At 53.5% G+C, this 21,380-nt stretch overlaps 1 protein-coding gene across 1 annotated transcript in view; it reads right to left on the reverse strand.

The window, feature by feature from the left end:
* The window catches only part of HYOU1 (hypoxia up-regulated 1), a 67,986-nt gene extending 51,938 nt beyond the window's left edge, over nt 1-16,048 (reverse strand). Inside the window, exons 1-8 of the mRNA XM_075328646.1 lie at nt 15,950-16,048; nt 13,950-14,054; nt 8,246-8,339; nt 7,960-8,038; nt 6,865-7,019; nt 6,614-6,690; nt 5,525-5,706; nt 4,740-4,855 (exon numbers count right to left, since the gene is read on the reverse strand). Of these exons, the coding sequence (XP_075184761.1) occupies nt 4,740-4,855; nt 5,525-5,706; nt 6,614-6,690; nt 6,865-7,019; nt 7,960-8,038; nt 8,246-8,339; nt 13,950-14,022 (776 nt within the window). The 5' untranslated portion in view covers nt 14,023-14,054; nt 15,950-16,048. The remainder of the gene's footprint in view (nt 1-4,739; nt 4,856-5,524; nt 5,707-6,613; nt 6,691-6,864; nt 7,020-7,959; nt 8,039-8,245; nt 8,340-13,949; nt 14,055-15,949) is intronic.
* Between the last annotated feature and the right edge of the window lie 5,332 nt (nt 16,049-21,380).

A 21,380-nucleotide genomic window follows, 5' to 3' on the forward strand; every position in this document is an offset into this window, starting at 1 on the left:
CACAGTCAGGTTGAGGGCCGCAGAATTCAGATGGAAAAACGGCCCTTGAGACAGCAAGTCTGGGCGGTCTGGGAGCGCCCACGGTAGACCCACCGTGAGATGCCACAGATCCGGGTACCACGACCGCCTTGGCCAATCTGGGGTGACGAGAATGGCGCGACGACAGTCGGACCTGATTTTCCGCAGCACTCTGGGCAACATCGCCAGAGGAGGAAACACATAAGGCAGTCGAAACTGCGACCAATCCTGAACTAACGCGTCCGCCGCCAGAGCTCTGTGATCCTAAGACCGGGCCATGAATGCCGGGACTTTGTTGTTGTGCCGTGACGCCATGAGATCGACGTCCGGCGTTCCCCAGCGGCGACAGATCTCTCGAAACACGTCTGGGTGAAGAGACCATTCCCCCGCGTCCATGCCCTGTCGACTGAGAAAATCTGCTTCCCAGTTTTCTACGCCCGGGATGTGAACTGCGGAGATGGTGGAAGCTGTGGCTTCCACCCACTGCAGAATCCATCGGACTTCCTGGAAGGCTTGACGACTGCGAGTGCCGCCTTGGTGGTTGATGTATGCAACGGCAGTGGCGTTGTCCGACTGGATCCGGATCTGCCTGCCCTCCAGCCACCGATGAAAAGCCAATAGGGCTAGATATACTGCCCTTATCTCCAGAATATTGATCTGAAGGGAAGACTCTATCGGAGTCCAGGTTCCCTGAGCCCTGTGGTGGAGAAAAACCGCCCCCCACCCTGACAGGCTCGCGTCCGTGGTGACCACAGCCCAGGTGGGGGGTAGGAAGGATTTTCCCTGCGACAGAGAGTTGGGAAGGAGCCACCACTGAAGTGACGTCTTGGTTGCAAGGGAAAGAGAGACGTTCCTGTCGAGTGAAGTCGACCTCCTGTCCCATTTGCGGAGAATGTCCCACTGGAGTGGCCGCAGATGGAATTGCGCGAAGGGCACTGCCTCCATCGCTGCCACCATCTTCCCCAGGAAGTGCATGAGGCGCCTCAAGGGGTGTGACTGACCCCGGAGAAGAGATTGCACCCCTGCCTGCAGCGAAAGCTGTTTGTCCAGCGGTAGCATGACTACTGCTGACTGAGTATGAAACTCCATCCCAAGGTACGTCAGTGATTGGGTCGGTGTCAACTTGGATTTTGGGAAGTTGATGATCCACCCGAACTGCTGGAGAGTCGCCAGAGCGACGGAAAGGCTGTTTTGACACGCCATCCTGAACTCTATCCTGTAACCGTGAGACAGAATGTCTCTCACCCATCGGTCTTGAACATGTGGCCACCAGGCGTCGCAAAAGCGGGAGAGCCTGCCACCGACCGAGGATGCGGTTCGGGGATGCCGAGAGTCATGAGGAGGCCGCCTTGGAAGCAGTGCCTCCTGCGGCCTTTTGGGGGCGTGACTTGGACCGCCACGCATAGGAGTTCCTCTGGCCTTTCTCCGGCCTGCTGGACGAAGAGGCTTGGGGCTTGGCGGAGGGACGAAAGGACCGAAACCTCGATTGTATTTTCCGTTGCTGAGGTTTCTTTGGTTTGGACTGGGGTAAGGAGGAGTCCTTTCCCTTGGATTCCTTAATAATCTCATCCAATCGTTCACCAAACAAGCGGTCGCCAGCAAACGGCAAACCGGTTAAGAACCTCTTGGAAGCAGAGTCTGCCTTCCATTCGCGCAGCCACATGGCCCTGCGGACTGCCACAGAGTTAGCGGATGCCACCGCTGTACGGCTAGCAGAGTCTAGAACTGCGTTCATGGCGTAGGAAGAAAAGGCCGACGCCTGAGAAGTCAAAGACGCAACCTGCGGAGCAGAATTACGTGTGACCGCATTAATCTCAGCCAGACAAGCTGAAATGGCTTGGAGTGCCCACACGGCTGCAAAAGCCGGGGCAAAAGACGCGCCCGTGGCTTCATAGATGGATTTCACCAGGAGCTCTATCTGCCTGTCCGTGGCATCCTTTAGCGATGAGCCATCTGCAACCGATACCACAGATCTAGCCGCCAATCTAGAGACTGGGGGATCCACCTTGGGACATTGAGCCCAACCCTTAACTATGTCAGAGGGGGAAAGGGTAACGTGTGTCAGTAAGGCGCTTAGTAAAGCGCTTGTCCGGAACCGCTCTGGGCTTCTGGACAGCATCTCTGAAGTTAGAGTGATCGAAAAACGCACTCAGTGTACGTTTAGGGAACCGAAACTGGTGTTTCTCCTGCTGAGAAGTCGACTCCTCTACAGGTGGCGGCGGGGGAGAGATATCTAACACCTGGTTGATGGACGAGATAAGGTCATTTACTATGGCGTCCCCTTCAGGTGTGTCAAGATTGATAGCAACGTCAGGGTCAGAGCCCTGAGCTGCGACGTCCGCCTCGTCCTCCAGAGAGACCTCAATCTGGGAACCCGAGCAGCGTGAAGAAGTCGGGGAAGATTCCCAGCGGCCCGCTTAGCTGGTCTGGGACTGTGGTCCGGGCCGGAGTCCTCCACGTGAGACCTAGGGCCCCCCCTGGGAACGTGCTGCGGCGCGGCCAGAGAGGGGCCTGGAGGCGAAGATCCAACAGGGCCCGGGGCCTGTGTAAGGACCGGTCTGGACTGCAAAGCTTCTAGCAGCTTGGCAGACCATTTGTCCATAGACTGAGCCATGGATTGTGAGAGTGACTCGGAGTTTTTCAGCAAAGACTGCAAACTCTGTCCCTGCCGCCTGGACAGGGGGAGCAGGGGGGGTCTACCTGAGCCGAGGGGCCCACTAGTGACCGAGGCTCCGGCTGAGCAAGCAAAACAGGGGTTGAGCATTGCTCACAGTGAGGGTAGGTGGAACCCGCAGGTAACTTAGCCGCACAAGAGGTACAGGTCGCAAAATAACCCTGTGCCTTGGCACCCTTGCTCCTTGTGGACGACATGCTGTTGTCTCCTAGGAGAGTGATCACTGAGGGTATATGGGGAGTGTATACAGCCCGACCGAACAGAAATATATAAATATATATATATATAGTATCTATTCCGGCACCCTGGGGGGGGCCAGCACCGGGTGACCGGTGTGGCTTACCGACCGCTAAAAAGCGGAGTGTGTGTCCTCCAGATTCCCTGCCTTAGGTCTCCCAGCGTTGCAGAGCTCTTCCAGGAAATCCTCCACAGGCAGAATGCCAAAAACATGGCTGCCGGAGCTCTCTGGGGAGGAGTGGGGCCGTGGGCGGCGTTAGAAAAGTGCGGGAATCTGGAGTCCCCACAGTGATCAGTGAGGGGGGAGGAAACATACAGGATGCTCCGGCCCTCACATCCGACGTCAGGTTGGCAGTCCCGCCCTTACCCCTGATAGACAGGTCCGGGGGCGGGAGTTTTGCTACTAGGCCGCAATTGAAGCCGGGGACTAAATTTAAGACCGCGGCCGACAAACAGGCGCGGTCGGCGCGGAAGTCCGCCGGCCGTCACAAATAAGCAGCTGCTGCAGCGTCCGGGATGAAGGCGCTCCATGCACATCCCCCATGGGGATACAGAGTACCTTAGTGTTGCAGGGCCCGGTCCCTAAAGGATAAATAAACTCCTGTCCGACAGATTCCCACAGGGGCTGCGGAGGGAGCACGGTCCCAGTGACTGGATGACCGCTCAGGATCCCACTTCTCCCAGAGCCGCTAAGGGATGGTGAAGGAGACGGCATGAGGCTCCGGCCTTTGTACCCACAATGGGTACCTCAACCTTAACAACACCGCCGACGTAGTGGGGTGAGAAGGGAACATGCCGGGGGCCCCGTGGGGGCACTCTTTTCTTCCAACCGATATAACTAAAATGAGAATGTGAGTGGATGTGTGCCTCCTTCCACACAAAGCATAAAACTGAGGAGCCCGTGATGCACGGGAGGGTGTATAGGCAGAGGGGAGGGGTTACACTTTTTAAAGTGTAATACTTTGTGTGGCCTCCGGAGGCAGAAGCTATACACCCAATTGTCTGGGTCTCCCAATGGAGCGACAAAGAAAAAACCAAGTCCCCACTTCTGGCAGTCAAATGGTGAACTTAGAACAGAAAACCCCTTAATGCTCATGTCAAACATGGCGACTCTGGTCAGTTCAGGGATCAGACACTGGGGTCTAAGGCACAGGCCTAGTGCTTGGATTTCTCAAAGTCTTTAGCACCATAGACTTAGATGGAGTGGAAGGACACTTGTGCGACCTGCCACTGCATTCAACGCATCCTGGTGATGGTTTTGCATCCATTGCAAAAGTCATATGAGAGAACCCCTCTGTGACGATTGTTGGGGGTTCCCCTGGGTCCCACACCAATTCAATGACCCCCTATAGAGTGGACGGGTGACAATTAATAGAAGACGGAATACCCCTTTGTGAACTGAAGCTCAATGAAGCTTGAGTACGTGTGTCTATGCATATTTTTTTCGGTCTACGTCCAATGACTTCAGATCGGAGCGGGGTCTGGAACGCCCGTGGGGGGGAGGGGGGCCGATTTGTTATGTTATAGGATACATACATTTACAAATTAGTAAAAATTATATACATTTTTTACAAAATTAAATCACATGGCAGAACACATTGTGTGCAAAGACCTAGACAATATAACCAATATTTGCACCTTGCAGCTTTCAATAAATTTCATGCACTGTGCAACTCCTTAGGCGCACTCCTTACACAAGATCATTCAATAGTAAGAAGTGTCTAAAGAATTTGGCACATGGAGTGTACAATTTTGGAATTTTTTCTTAATGCGCCACTCAAGTTCTTTAAAAAGGACAATTCAATCTTACCCAACACCCCGGATTTGAAGTTGTGGCTGAATGCCCGACTCCTTAGTCTTAGTAGTCTGATAAGTCACGATTGTGCACGCTGTACTCCTTGATCCCATATCATAAAACATAATGCTCTGTAACAAAAGGCGGACGTAAAATTAAAAGTTCAACAATTTTTCACAGTAAAAATCTGACATTTAAATTTAATTCAGCAACACATTCATTAAATCATACTCATTTTAAAGAAACTTGGTCACAGAACAAGAAGAGCCAAGTTGTAGCTGCCATCATGTTTTGGGCAGGAGGAGCTGACTCTTAGCTGCCATCATGTTTTGGGAGGAGGAGCTGACTCTTAGCTACCATCATCATGTTATAGTACAGGAAGATCTGACTCTTAGCTGCCATCATCATGTTACAGAGCAGGATGAGCTGACTCTTAGCTGCCATCATCAGGTTATAGGACAGTAGAAGCTGACTCTTAGTTGCCATTATGTTTTAGAGCAGGAAGATCTGACTTTTAGCTGCCATCATCATTTAGCAGAGCAGGAGGAGCTGACTCTTAGCTGCCACCATCATGTTATAGGGCAGTAAGAGCCAAGTCATAGCTGCCATCATGTTATAGGGCAGAAGGAGACAAGTCAAATCTACAGCACGGCTCATTTTACATTGTGTACTTTTTACCGTAGCATCTGAATCAGAATTCAGGATATCTCATCCACAATGCTGCTGTAAGTTGTAGCAGATTTTCAGTATGCAATTTCCAATAAGAACATAACCTGAAAGGATAAAATTTGCAAACAAACCTGTGCAGTGGCATTAATATCTTTCCGTCGGAAAACGCCGTAGTTTAGAGCCACAGCGGTGTTATCATTTATAAGCTGAAGCACCTTCAGGCCGGCCAGCTTGGCAGCTTGGAGCACGGCTCTGCGCTCCGCCTGATTAAAGAAGGCCGGGACTGTAATCACTACATCCTTAATGGGTTGCTCTATAAAAAAAAAAAAAAAAAAAAAAGACAAATGGTTAGCACAACAGAAACCGGACCTAAAATATATAGTTCAAGCTCACAATGGTAACAAACAAAGGAAACATATTGTATGAAGAGTTACAGCTTGGGGTATCCAGGAGCTGCCATCATGTTATTGAGCAGGAGGAGCTGACTCTTAGCTGCCATCATCATGTTATTGAGCAGGAGGAGCTGACTCTTAGCTGCCATCATCATGTTATTGAGCAGGAGGAGCTGACTCTTAGCTGCCATCATCATGTTATTGAGCAGGAGGAGCAGACTCTTAGCTGCCATCATCATGTTATTGAGCAGGAGGAGCAGACTCTTAGCTGCCATCATCATGTTATTGAGCAGGAGGAGCAGACTCTTAGCTGCCATCATCATGTTATTGAGCAGGAGGAGCTGACTCTTAGCTGCCATCATCATGTTATTGAGCAGGAGGAGCAGACTCTTAGCTGCCATCATCATGTTATTGAGCAGGAGGAGCAGACTCTTAGCTGCCATCATCATGTTATTGAGCAGGAGGAGCAGACTCTTAGCTGCCATCATCATGTTATTGAGCAGGAGGAGCTGACTCTTAGCTGCCATTATCATGTTATTGAGCAGGAGGAGCTGACTCGCAAGGGGCGCCGTACAAATAAAACCTAAAAATTAATGGCAGAACTGCTTTGCATGGTGAGAAAATAAATGGAAAAAAAAATTAAAAAAAGGGAAATAAAGTTAAGCCTCTTGAAAGAGGAGGAAAAAATGAAAGTGCAAGAGCAAAAATTGGTAGTGTCTTTGAGGGGTTAAAATCATTACAATTCATCATGATGGGTCTAATGTTATTTTTAACATACTGGAGTACGGGGGAGGGGGGGGGGTATTTAAAGGGTCTAACGTAATTTACCTGCAAATTCTTCGGCAAGAGTTCTGGAGTAATTGAGGATCATGGCGAGCAATTCTTCAGGGGTGTAGGTCAGCTCTCTGAAACCAAAAAAAGTAGGATCAGATTAACTGCAAGCAAATCAGTGCATGGGCAAGAGAACCTGCGGCTGTCCGAGCATGCTGAGAGTTGTAGTCTAACATTAATATACACCCCTCCTTTGTACGTGTTTCACATATTAGGGGAAAAAAAAAAAAACAAAACAAAGAACGTACTCTGACAGCTTGAAGAAAACCGTGCCTCGCTCTTCATCTCTTAAAACATTATACTCTGGGAACCGCTTTCTAAAATCCTCAACTTGTGGGTTTTCTTCCCGCTTTCCGATCAAGTCTTGGAAATAACGAAACGTCACCTTGGGATTCTTAGGTGCCTGAGGAAAGAAGGAAGGACAAGACAAAAGTCAGTACTCCCAACCATTATTAAAAGGGGAGGTCCTTGAAAAGTGCTCAGACCAGTTACAAAAAAAAAGAAAAAAAAAGTAAAATATTAATTAATTATTATTATTATTGAGCAATAAGAGTAATAAAAAGTAAATATTTTGTATTATTTTATTATATACAAATGAGAATAATAAGTAATTATAATGTAAAGAAAAAAAATAAAAGTAATCATTAAAAATAAAATATATAATAAAAATATAGTATTTAATTAATTTGTATTATTTTTACATTTATTATTCTCATTGTTAATATTAAAATATAAAATTATTATTATTAACAAGTGAGAATAAAAAGTACTACTACTACCGTACTAATAATAATTAGTAAAGAAAAATAGATGTAAAAAAATAATAAAAATTATATATTAATTTTATTACTTTAATGATTTATTTTTTCTTTTATACATTATTCTTTTTATTTTCATTTAATAATCACTATTATCAAATGAGAATAATAAAAAGTATAATAATAATAATAATAATAATAATAAAAAAAAGATAAGTATTCATTAAAAATGAAATAAAAATATATAATGAATGATAGCAAATACATGATAATAATTAGAAAAAAATAAAAGTAATAATTAAAATTTAATTTTTATTTAAAAAAAAAAATTATTAAAAATAAGTTATTTTTTTATTTGTATTATTATTTTTATTAACAGTGCACTAATCCCCCGCAGGTTTTGTTGCGGCGATCAGCTGGGTCCTCCCAGCCTGTGCTTCAGACGCTATCCAAAAATGATGATGGGCACCAGGTCTCATAATGGGAGCTGCACTGGATGTACGAGGGTTAACCTCACCGCATTTATTTTTAACCCATCCTTTTAAGAATAATTTTCCTTGCACATGACGGCTAGCAGTCACTCACCAGCCCTACAGCGCTGTCCCCAAAGAGACGCTCATTATCTTTTAAAGCTACGGCACAGGGCGTTTTTCTCCTCGACTCCCTGAAAAACAAAGACGAACATTAAATTTCACATTCTACTGGAGAAACATTTTGAGAAGTCAGCAGAAGTATGAATGCAGCTCTTGAGTATAGTACAAGCTGTAATAGATCAATGCAATATATATTGTGAACTGCACCACAAATACCAGCAATGTACAGGTAAGACCTTCCCCCTCCCCCACATACGCCCCTGGCGGATAAGACTTACTTGTTTAATACAATTTCCATAGGAACTCCGGGTTTTACAATTGCAATTTTCATCCATTCAGAGCCCAAGTCCACAGACATGACGGCCACAGACTCTGGAGAGAGGAACATGAGGTTGTCAAGAATCTGCACGTGCATTAAGTCCATGGGGAATATTGAGGAAGGGCGCAGAAGCCGGAATGCCCCGCCCCCAGAGCACCCTCAGCTTCATTTACATAAATATTCAAAGTGGGTTTCCTCAGTAATGGTATATGCAGTGTGTGAGGACGGTGAATGTGACCTTATATGTTACCATCCTATACAGCAGAGTCATTAGTTTGGTGACTCTACAGCGCCCCATAGGGGTTGTCAGGTTGTGACGACCTTTTATTATTGCAGTTACCGCCCGGTTGGATTTCCGAGCCCCGGGGATCAGTTGGGGTTACCGTGGAAAGGGACACAGCAATAGGACGTCCCTAATAAATAAGGGCGAGAGAAAGCAGACCTGACGGATTCATCCACTAATGCATCCTAATAGGCAATAAATGAAAAAAAGCCACCAGGCTGCCCATTACCACCACAGCGCACCACCTCGCTGCCCATTACCACCACAGCGCACCACCTCGCTGCCCATTACCACCACAGCGCACCACCTCGCTGCCCATTACCACCACAGCGCACCACCTCGCTGCCCATTACCACCACAGCGCACCACCTCGCTGCCCATTAGCACCACAGCGCACCACCTCGCTGCCCATTACCACCACAGCGCACCACCTCGCTGCCCATTACCACCACAGCGCACCACCTCGCTGCCCATTAGCACCACAGCGCACCACCTCGCTGCCCATTACCACCACAGCGCACCACCTCGCTGCCCATTACCACCACAGCGCACCACCTCGCTGCCCATTACCACCACAGCGCACCACCTCGCTGCCCATTAGCACCACAGCGCACCACCTCGCTGCCCATTACCACCACAGCGCACCACCTCGCTGCCCATTACCACCACAGCGCACCACCTCGCTGCCCATTAGCACCACAGCGCACCACCTCGCTGCCCATTACCACCACAGCGCACCACCTCGCTGCCCATTACCACCACAGCGCACCACCTCGCTGCCCATTACCTCCACAGCGCACCACCTCGCTGCCCATTACCACCACAGCGCACCACCTCGCTGCCCATTACCACCACAGCGCACCACCTCGCTGCCCATTACCTCCACAGCGCACCACCTCGCTGCCCATTACCACCACAGCGCACCACCTCGCTGCCCATTACCACCACAGCGCACCACCTCGCTGCCCATTACCTCCACAGCGCACCACCTCGCTGCCCATTACCACCACAGCGCACCACCTCGCTGCCCATTACCACCACAGCACACCACCTCGCTGCCCATTACCACCACAGCGCACCACCTCGCTGCCCATTACCACCACAGCGCACCACCTCGCTGCCCATTACCACCACAGCACACCACCTCGCTGCCCATTACCACCACAGTGCACCACCTCGCTGCCCATTACCAAAACGGAGTGCCACCTCACTGCCCATTACCACCACAGTGCACCACCTCGCTGCCCATTACCACCACAGCACACCACCTCGCTGCCCATTACCACCACAGTGCACCACCTCGCTGCCCATTACCAAAACGGAGTGCCACCTCACTGCCCATTACCACCACAGTGCACCACCTCGCTGCCCATTACCACCACCTCGCTGCCCATTACCACCACGGAGTGCCACCTCACTGCCCATTACCACCACAGTGCACCACCTTGCTGCCCATTACCACCACAGCGCACCACCTCACTGCCCATTACCACCACGGAGTGCCACCTCACTACCCATTACCACCACAGTGCACCACCTCGCTGCCCATTACCACCACGGAGTGCCACCTCGCTGCCCATTACCACCACGGCGCCCCACCTCGCTGCCCATTACCACCACAGTGCACCACCTCGCTGCCCATTACCACCTCGGAGTGCCACCTCGCTGCCCATTACCACCACAGTGCACCACCTCGCTGCCCATTACCACCACGGAGTGCCACCTCGCTGCCCATTACCACCACGGCGCCCCACCTCGCTGCCCATTACCACCACAGTGCACCACCTCGCTGCCCATTACCACCTCGGAGTGCCACCTCGCTGCCCATTACCACCACAGTGCACCACCTCGCTGCCCATTACCACCACAGTGCACCACCTCGCTGCCCATTACCACCACGGAGTGCCACCTCGCTGCCCATTACCACCACAGTGCACCACCTCGCTGCCCATTACCACCACGGAGTGCCACCTCACTGCCCATTACCACCACAGCGCACCACCTCGCTGCCCATTACCACCACAGCGCACCACCTCGCTGCCCATTACCACCACAGCGCACCACCTCGCTGCCCATTACCACCACAGCGCACCACCTCACTGCCCATTACCACCACAACTTTCTGGTTGAGACTTTGCACTAAAAACTTCAGTTCCTAATAAAAGCTTTAAACAACTTTTCAGTTATGTGGACAGAATTGTTAATAAAATGTGCACACATCATAAATATATATGAACTTCCACCGTCTGCACTTTACGCACGGCCGAATGTCTGGACCAATCAGCACCATATTTCACACAAGGGTAAATCAGACACTTCGGAAGGTTCTACACTGGGTTTCGGCTCTACTGGACTCGTCGTTATTGAAATACTTAAAAAAAAGTGGAACACAAGGAAATATCAATTGAAGTCTCCCTGGGCCCCGATAGAGAAACTTATTTCTGTGCAGAACTCAGACACAAAGTTTTTATCCAGACACAAAACAGTTAAAATAGATAGAAAAGTGTGACGACCTAGTAGTACCATGCTAACGGCATAAAGGAAGCAGCGATTGCAGAAGATAGCCTCCTTTAATTCCGCCCCTGGCTTTCCTCCATTACTGCTGAGCACTGGAGTGCACAAACCCTTCAATAGGCACTTCTCTGGCCCAAAAGAATCATCCGGATCAGCGCACGAGCCCCGGAATAAGACTAGTGACCGCTGTGTCGGTACCGGCTGCAGGAGAGGAAACCTAATGCATTATCCCCATGATGTGTGCAAACGCCGACCGCAAAGCACACAAGGACAACACGGACATCCTGTGTGATCAGAGGCGGGAAAAGCGCCAAACCAGGACACCCGCTCCTGCCGGCACCCGCGAGGTTGCAGGACGCCTAATCTTACACACACAGGATTAGCTTTGTGCACGCTGGACCTACAGGGTGTGGAAACTACACTTTGAATTTGCATCATTTTTTCCCTTTATGTTGCAAAAAGGTGACATTTGTGGGCAAAATGCAAAACGGAAACCAAAATTTGGCATGTAGCGGAGTTGCAGTCTGCAGTACGGGGGTTAGTTACCCTGTGGATTTGCTCCACATCCACAGCACCGTGTCCATATACCCCGATACATGAATCACGGACGCACTCACATCTGCACATCCAGATAATAATAATATTTATTCATTTATATAGCGCTGTTAATTCCACAGCGCTTTACATACAATGGCAACACTGCCCCCATTGGGGCTCACAATCTAGGTTCACTATGAGTATGTTTTTGGAGTGTGAGAGGAAACCGGAGAATCCGGGAGGAAACCCATGCAAACACGGGGAGAACATACAAACAACTTGCAGATGGTGTCCTTGGTGGGATTTGAACCCAGGACCCCAGCGCTGCAAGGCTGCAGTGCTAACCACTGAGCCACCACAAGACTGAAGTGCTAACCACTGAGTCACCACAAGACTGCGGTGCTAACCACTGAGTCACAAGACTGCAGTGCTAACCACTGAGTCACCGTGATAGGAGGATGAGCAGTGGCAAGGGCAAGATTCATGGACATGGTCATTTCTTAGGGCTGTGCACAGCATGTGGGGTCCGTGCACGGCACAGGGATTCCTCCACAAGCCCCTTACTACATTCATTTTTCGCTTACTTCCTTATCCTCTTCACTAGTTAAAGGAGACCCCACCGGGTCAAAACTGACCAGTTTTTGTTTGTATTTTACTCCCATTGCTCTCCTGCGCTTTCCAGGTTTTGGTTTTTTTGAAATCCGTTATACGGATCCAGAGATATGAGACTTTTTAGTTTGTGCAACTGTTTATTGTCCAAAGAGGCGGTGCTCAATCATGCAAAGCAACCTAAAGACACGCCCCAGAGGATCCTGTGAGCCACACCACCTTAGTAAGGCCCATAAAAAAATAGCAGCAAATTAAAAAAGTCCATGTGTCTGGAACCATAAGGTTAATTAGCAAAAAAACAACACAGGGGAGTAGCAGGAATTAAAGAATAGCAAAAACTAGTGACAAGTCCTCTTTAAAGGATATGGACACCTTTGGAGATAATTTCTTTTGCATAAATAATAATAATATTTATTCATTTATATAGCCCCATTGGGGCTCCCAATCTAGAGTCCCTAGCTGTATGTCTTGTTTTTGGAGTGTGGGAGGAAACCAGAGTACCCGGGGGAAACCCACGCAAACACGGAGAGAACATACAAACTCCTTGCAGATGGGGTCCTTGGTGGGATTTGAACCCTGGACCCCAGCGCTGCAAGACTGCAGTGCTAACCACTGAGCCACCACAAGACTGCAGTGCTAACCACTGAGCCACCACAAGACTGCAGTGCTAACCACTGAGCCACCACAAGACTGCAGTGCTAACCACTGAGCCACCACAAGACTGCAGTGCTAACCACTGAGCCACCGTGCTGCCCATAGATGGTGGGCTCCACTAAAAAGCTTGCACTATGTTGCTATTACAGACTATTTCTCTGCACACTGTTGGGTACAGAATGAGTTAACTGAGAATTTGTCAGTGAGCCATTTATGTCTTAGGGTATGTGCGCACGTTGCTTTTTACCTGCTTTTTTGCTGCTTTTTCTTCTGCGCTGTTTAATGCCAAAATGGATGTGTTCTTCTATTCAAGCAAAGTCTATGGGAATTTGGGTTTCTTGTTCACACTATGTTGTTCAAAATGCTGCCTTTTTGAGGCAGAACTTTGGTCAAAAACTCAGCTTTTCAAAGAAGCAACATGTCAATTGTTTTTGCCATTTGGGTTTTGCACTGCAAAGCTGAGTTTTTGACCAAAGTTCTGCCACAAAAAGGCAGCATTTTGAACAACATAGTGTGAACAAGAAACCCAAATTCCCATAGACTTTGCTTGAATAGAAGAACACATCCATTTTGGCATTAAACAGCGCAGAAGAAAAAGCAGCAAAAAAGCAGGTAAAAAACAGGTAAAAAGCAACGTGCGCACATACCCTTAGGCCTTAACTACACTCATGTTTTTCAACTATGCATTGCAGCCAGAATTTTCACAGATGGATCAAGTTTCGAGCTGTTCACTATGTGTCTGGGTAAAAAAAAACAAAAAAAAAACCTTTACTTGACTCTGAAATCTGATAAGAGGTTAAAAAAAAAAAAAAAAAACCTCCTAGCTAGAAGGAGCTCACTGATGGATTCTCAGTTAACTCAATCTGCGGCCAGCGATGAGCAGGGAAACAAAAGAGCCAATAAAATTCAAAACCTAATGGAACCCAAAATTTGCAAAAATTATCATGGGTTTCGGGGGACACAACCCTCATTGTGCACTGATAACACGATCTTCCTTCAAGACTACCCCATGGGTAAAGCACCAGAGACCTCACTGGTAGCAATGATATGTGGTCCAGACTCTTACCTGTGGGGGAGGGGAGCAGGACCACCAGGAAGACTGAGAGGAGGGCGCACAGCGTCCACATGCGGGGGCCCATCGTGCAGGGGTTACTCCACAGATTATCCACACCTGCAAAACAAAAATGGTTTGATCAGTAAATACAGACATTGAGCCCCAAAAATGAAAAGGAGCCACCCAGAATTAGCGGAGTCTCCAGGAGCAAACATGGCCGCCCTATTGTAAGGTGGAACTGAGCCCTTCAGTCATCGGCTAGTGACCAAGAATCTATGTTTACTTCATCAGTGCAGAGCATACCGTGTACAGGACTGTGCCCCCCTCATCAGTGCAGAGCATACCGTGTACAGGACTGTGCCCCCCTCATCAGTGCAGAGCATACCGTGTACAGGACTGTGCCCCCCTCATCAGTGCAGAGCATACCGTGTACAGGACTGTGCCCCCCTCATCAGTGCAGAGCATACCGTGTACAGGACTGTGCCCCCCTCATCAGTGCAGAGCATACCGTGTACAGGACTGTGCCCCCCTCATCAGTGCAGAGCATACCGTGTACAGGACTGTGCCCCCCTCATCAGTACAGAGCATACCGTGTACAGGACTGTGCCCCCCTCATCAGTACAGAGCATACCGTGTACAGGACTGTGCCCCCCTCATCAGTGCAGAGCATACCGTGTACAGGACTGTGCCCCCCTCATCATTGCAGAGCATACCGTGTACAGGACTGTGCCCCCCTCCTCAGTGCAGGGCATACCGTGTACAGGACTGTGCCCCCCTCCTCAGTGCAGGGCATACCGTGTACAGGACTGTGCCCCCCTCCTCAGTGCAGGGCATACCGTGCTCCGGCCTGTGCCCCCTCCTCAGTGCAGGGCATACCGTGCTCCGGCCTGTGCCCCCTCCTCAGTGCAGGGCATACCGTGCTCCGGCCTGTGCCCCCTCCTCAGTGCAGGGCATGCCGTGCTCCGGCCTGTGCCCCCTCCTCAGTGCAGGGCATACCGTGCTCCGGCCTGTGCCCCCTCCTCAGTGCAGGGCATACCGTGCTCCGGCCTGTGCCCCCTCCTCAGTGCAGGGCATGCCGTGCTCCGGCCTGTGCCCCCTCCTCAGTGCAGGGCATGCCGTGCTCCGGCCTGTGCCCCCTCCTCAGTGCAGGGCATACCGTGCTCCGGCCTGTGCCCCCTCCTCAGTGCAGGGCATACCGTGCTCCGGCCTGTGCCCCCTCCTCAGTGCAGGGCATACCGTGCTCCGGCCTGTGCCCCCTCCTCAGTGCAGGGCATACCGTGCTCCGGCCTGTGCCCCCTCCTCAGTGCAGGGCATACCGTGCTCCGGCCTGTGCCCCCTCCTCAGTGCAGGGTATACCGTGCTCCGGCCTGTGCCCCCTCCTCAGTGCAGGGTATACCGTGCTCCGGCCTGTGCCCCCTCCTCAGTGCAGGGCATACCGTGCTCCGGCCTGTGCCCCCTCCTCAGTGCAGGGCATACCGTGCTCCGGCCTGTGCCCCCTCCTCAGTGCAGGGTATACCGTGCTCCGGCCTGTGCCCCCTCCTCAGTGCAGGGCATACCGTGCTCCGGCCTGTGCCCCCTCCTCAGTGCAGGGCACACCGTGCTCCGGCCTGTGCCCCCTCCTCAGTGCAGGGCATACCGTGCTCCGGCCTGTGCCCCCTCCTCAGTGCAGGGCATACCGTGCTCCGGCCTGTGCCCCCTCCTCAGTGCAGGGTATACCGTGCTCCGGCCTGTGCCCCCTCCTCAGTGCAGGGCATACCGTGCTCCGGCCTGTGCCCCCTCCTCAGTGCAGGGCACACCGTGCTCCGGCCTGTGCCCCCTCCTCAGTGCAGGGCATACCGTGCTCCGGCCTGTGCCCCCTCCTCAGTGCAGGGCATACCGTGCTCCGGCCTGTGCCCCCTCCTCAGTGCAGGGTATACCGTGCTCCGGCCTGTGCCCCCTCCTCAGTGCAGGGCATGCCGTGCCCCGTCCTCAGTGCAGGGTATGCCGTGCTCCGGCCTGTGCCCCCTCCTCACCTGTGTGCTCGGTGCAGTGTGTGCGGTTGCTCCGCGCTCCGGGCTGTATATTCGCCAGTCACCCGCAGACCCCGCACAGTGTCGCGCACAGGCCTAAACGCGGCGCACGCTGATAGGTTGATTTACCGGCAGCTCCAGCGTCAGTCAAGCGCAGACTTCCAGCCAATGAGGCTTCCCAGAATTATCCGGCACCCTCATTCCAATTGGTCCACGTTCCATCAAAGTCACTGATTTGTCCACGATGCCATGACGTCACGCAGACTCACTGACACGTGGGTGGGGCTATCAGTGGAGCTGCCGGGTGACTTTAGGTGTCTGCAGCGTCTGCCGGACGGGGCTGATGTAACCTGGGAGAAACCGGCCGAGCCCGGAGCCGGAATAACCAGACATGTGCGCTGCCTGGGGGATAAAGAGGGGCCGCATAGGGGGATAAAGAGGGGGCGCATAGGGGGATAAAGGGTGCACATAGGGGGATAAAGAGGGGGCGCATAGGGGGATAAAGAGGGGCCGCATAGGGGGATAAAGAGGGTGCACATAGGGGGATAAAGAGGGGCCGCATAGGGGGATAAAGAGGGGGCGCATAGGGGGATAAAGGGTGCACATAGGGGGATAAAGAGGGGCCGCATAGGGGGATAAAGAGGGTGCACATAGGGGGATAAAGAGGGGCCGCATAGGGGGATAAAGAGGGGGCGCATAGGGGGATAAAGGGTGCACATAGGGGGATAAAGAGGGGGCGCATAGGGGGATAAAGAGGGTGCACATAGGGGGATAAAGAGGGGCCGCATAGGGGGATAAAGGGTGCACATAGGGGGATAAAGAGGGTGCACATAGGGGGATAAAGAGGGGCCGCATAGGGGGATAAAGAGGGGCCGCATAGGGGGATAAAGAGGGGCCGCATAGGGGGATAAAGAGGGGCCGCATAGGGGGATAAAGAGGGGCCGCATAGGGGGATAAAGAGGGGCCGCATAGGGGGATAAAGGGTGCACATAGGGGGATAAAGAGGGGGCGCATAGGGGGATAAAGAGGGTGCACATAGGGGGATAAAGAGGGTGCACATAGGGGGATAAAGAGGGTGCACATAGGGGGATAAAGAGGGGCCGCATAGGGGGATAAAGGGTGCACGGAGCTCCGCAAGAAGCTAGAGTCAATATAGCTTGTTTTTAACAGACACTGCTATTTGCCTCCAACTATGGCTGTGTCCAAGAACACTATATAGTTTCAAAATGGATTGGATAACTCCTGCATGCATCATTCTGCCTCCCTGGGAGTGCTAAGGTGTCAGCGCCCACCTGCACAACGCAGATCCCCCCCCGCACCAAGGAGTGCCCACCTGCACAACGCAGATCCCCCAGCACCAGGGAGCGCCCACCTGCACAACGCAGAACCCCCCCCCCCCCCAGCACCAGGGAGCGCCCACCTGCACAACCCAGAATCCCCCAGCACCAGGGAGCGCCCACCTGCACAACGCAGATCCCCCCCCCAGCACCAGGGAGCGCCCACCTGCACAACGCAGATCCCCCCCCCAGCACCAGGGAGCCGCCCACCTGCACAACGCAGAACCCCCCCCCCAGCACCAGGGAGCGCCCTTCACAACGCAGATCCCCCCCCAGCACCAGTGTGCACCCACCTGCACAATGCAGAACCCCTCCAGCACCAGGGAGCGCCCACCTGCACAACGCAGAACCCCTCCAGCACCAGGGAGCGCCCACCTGCACAACGCAGATCCCCCAGCACCAGGGAGCGCCCACCTGCACAACGCAGAACCCCCCCCCCCAGCACCAGGGAGCGCCCACCTGCACAACGCAGATCCCCCCCCAGCACCAGGGAGCGCCCACCTGCACAACGCAGAACCCCCCCCCCCCCCAGCACCAGGGAGCGCCCACCTGCACAACGCAGATCCCCCCCCAGCACCAGGGAGCGCCCACCTGCACAACGCAGAACCCCCCCCCCCCAGCACCAGGGAGCGCCCACCTGCACAACGCAGATCCCCCCCCAGCACCAGGGTGCGCCCACCTGCACAATGCAGAACCCCTCCAGCACCAGGGAGCGCCCACCTGCACAACGCAGAACCCCTCCAGCACCAGGGAGCGCCCACCTGCACAACGCAGAACCCCTCCAGCACCAGGGAGCGCCCACCTGCACAACGCAGATCCCCCCCCCCAGCACCAGGGCGCGCCCACCTGCACAACGCAGAACCCCCCAGCACCAGGGAGCGCCCACCTGCACAACCAGGGAGCGCCCACCTGCACAACGCAGAACCCCCCAGCACCAGGGAGCACCCACCTGCACAACGCAGAACCCCCCCCCCCCAGCACCAGGGAGCGCCCACCTGCACAACGCAGAACCCCCCCCCAGCACCAGGGAGCGCCCACCTGCACAACGCAGATCCCCCCCCCAGCACCAGGGTGCGCCGACCTGCACAATGCAGATCCCCCCCCAGCACCAGGGAGCGCCCACCTGCACAACGCAGAACCCCTCCAGCACCAGGGAGCGCCCACCTGCACAACGCAGATCCCCCCCCAGCACCAGGGCGCGCCCACCTGCACAACGCAGAACCCCCCAGCACCAGGGAGCGCCCACCTGCACAACCCAGAGCCCCCCAGCACCAGGGCGCGCCCACCTGCACAACCCAGAGCCCCCCAGCACCAGGGAGCGCCCACCTGCACAACGCAGAACCCCCCAGCATCAGGGTGCGCCCACCTGCACAATCCAGAACCCCCCAGCATCAGGGTGCGCCCACCTGCACAACCCAGAACCCCCCAGCACTAGGGAGCGCCCACCTGCACAACCCAGGGCCCACCTGCATGACAGGGAAGCCCCCCACCCTGCAGGTCCAGGGAGCACCCACCTGCACAATGCAGAACCCCCCCCCCCCCAGCACCAGGGAGTGCTCACCTGCACAACGCAGAACCCGCCAGCACCAGGGTGCGGTCACCTGCACAACGCAGAACCCGCCAGCACCAGGGAGCGCCCACCTGCACAACCCAGAACCCCCCCCCCCAGCAGTAGGGAGCGCCCACCTGCACAACGCAAATCCCCCCCCAGCACCAGGGAGCGCCCACCTGCACAACCCAGAACCCCCCCAGCACCAGGGAGCGCCCACCTGCACAACCCAGAACCCCCCCGAGCACCAGGGAGCGCCCACCTGCACAAGGCAGAACCCCCCCCAGCACCAGGGAGCGCCCACCTGCACAACGCAGAACCCCCCCAGCACCAGGGTGCGCTCACCTGCACAACGCAGAACCCCCCCCCCCAGCACCAGGGAGTGCCCACCTGCACAACGCAGAACCCCCCCAGCACCAGGGAGCGCCCACCTGCACAAGGCAGAACCCCCCCAGCACCAGGGAGCGCCCACCTGCACAACGCAGAACCCCCCAGCACCAGGGAGCGCCCACCTGCACAACCCAGAATCCCCCAGCACCAGGGAGGGCCCACCTGCATGACAGAGAAGCCCCCCACCTTGCAGGACCAGGGAGCGCCCACCTGCACAATGCAGAACCCCCCCCAGCACCAGGGAGCGCCCACCTGCACAAGGCAGAACCCCACCCCAGCACCAGGGAGCGCCCACCTGCACAAGAGGGAAGCCCCCCACCCTGCAGGTCCAGGGAGCACCCACCTGTACGACAGGGAAGCCCCCCACCCTGCAGGTCAAGGGAGCACCCACCTGCACAACGCAGAACCCCCCAGCACCAGGGAGCGCCCACCTGCATAACGCAGAACCCCCCAGCACCAGGGAGCGCCCACCTGCACAACTCAGAGCCCCCCAGCACCAAGGTGCGCTCACCTGCACAACTCAGAGCCCCCCAGCACCAAGGTGCGCTCACCTGCACAACCCAGAATCCCCCAGCACCAGGGTGCGCCCACCTGCACAACCCAGAACCCCCCCAGCACCAGGGAGGGCCCACCTGCATGACAGGGAAGCCCCCCACCTTGCAGGACCAGGGAGCGCCCACTTGCACAAGAGGGAAGCCCCCCACCCTGCAGGTCCAGGGAGCACCCACCTGCACGACAGGGAAGCCCCCCCACCCTGCAGGTCCAGGGAGCACCCACCTGCATGACAGGGAAGCCCCTCACCCTGTAGGACCAGGGACGGCCTACCTGCATGACACAGGAGCCACTCCCCACTTGCAGGACCAGGGAGAGCCCACCTGGACGACAGGGAAACCTCCCATCCTGCAGGACCAGGGAAGGCCCACCTGCACGACATGGGAGCAACTCCTCACAGGACCAGGGTGGGCCCACCTTCACAACAGGGAAGCCCCCATCCTGCAGGACCAGGGACGGCCCACCTGCACAAGAGGAAAGCACACCTGCACAAGAGGGAAGCCCACATGCAGGACATGGGAGCCACTCCCCACTTGCAGACCAAGGAGGGCCCACCTACATGACTCGGAAGCCTCCCCCCCGCAGGACCAGGGAGGGATCACCTCTATGAAACAGGAGCCACTCCCCACTTGCAGGGGGGCGCACCTGCATAACAGGAATGCCCCCATCCTGCAGGAAAAGGGAGGGCCCACCTACACAACTCGGAAGCCCCCCCATGCAGGACCAGGGAGGGCCCACCTACACGTCTCGGACGTCCCCCCCCCCTCGCAGGACCAGGGAGGGCCCACCAGCACAACAGGGGAGGGCCTATCTGCATGACAGAGGAACCTCCCTCACTGCAGGACCAGGGAGGGCCAACCTGCACGACTCAGAAGACCCCCCCCCCTCCTTCCCACTGCAGGACCAGGCTTATTACAATGTTAAATAAAGACTATTTTATGGTGGTCCCTCGCGTATCCATGCTTTCCCTTTTCTTTCCCCCGTTGTACATGTATTTACATGGCATGTAAAGGTTGATCCCTTTCAAAATCAGTTTTTCAGATGTAAATATAATTATGGATTCATACTGTAGACGACTTCCCGGATTCTCAGGATGAGAAATCGCTGCTAACTAAAGAATGTATGTCTGGAAATCCAATGGTGTGAACAAGGTGCAAGACTCAACAACATAACTATACAATAGGATAAAGAGTTGCACATCAGTCACAATGTATATGGGAGTGATGAAAAGAAGAACTGCTATGGGAATACTAGACTGAAAAATACAATGAACTATCTGAAAAAGGGAAAAAAACATGAAAAATGGAATATGTATAACTGCTATGAATAATAGGAGATGTTTAGCCATTGTATTCATCAATGCAAAAGAGCCCCAAAACCAACGCCAAGGTAATCTCTATTTTGAGGTCCCTAGCCTATATGTAACCTCACCTGCAGTTAAAAAACTTGCTCTGTTGAGCTCTTGCTCAATTTTTTTTAACTGCAGTTGAGGTTACATATAGGCTAGGGACCCCAAAATAGAGATTACCTTGGCATTGGTTTTGGGCTCTTTTGCATTGAGAAATCGCTGCTGATATTGGTGTAGTCTTACAACAGAACACAGGCG

Source organism: Anomaloglossus baeobatrachus, chromosome 11 (assembly GCF_048569485.1).
Source record: "Anomaloglossus baeobatrachus isolate aAnoBae1 chromosome 11, aAnoBae1.hap1, whole genome shotgun sequence".
Taxonomy (NCBI): Eukaryota; Metazoa; Chordata; class Amphibia; order Anura; family Aromobatidae; genus Anomaloglossus; species Anomaloglossus baeobatrachus.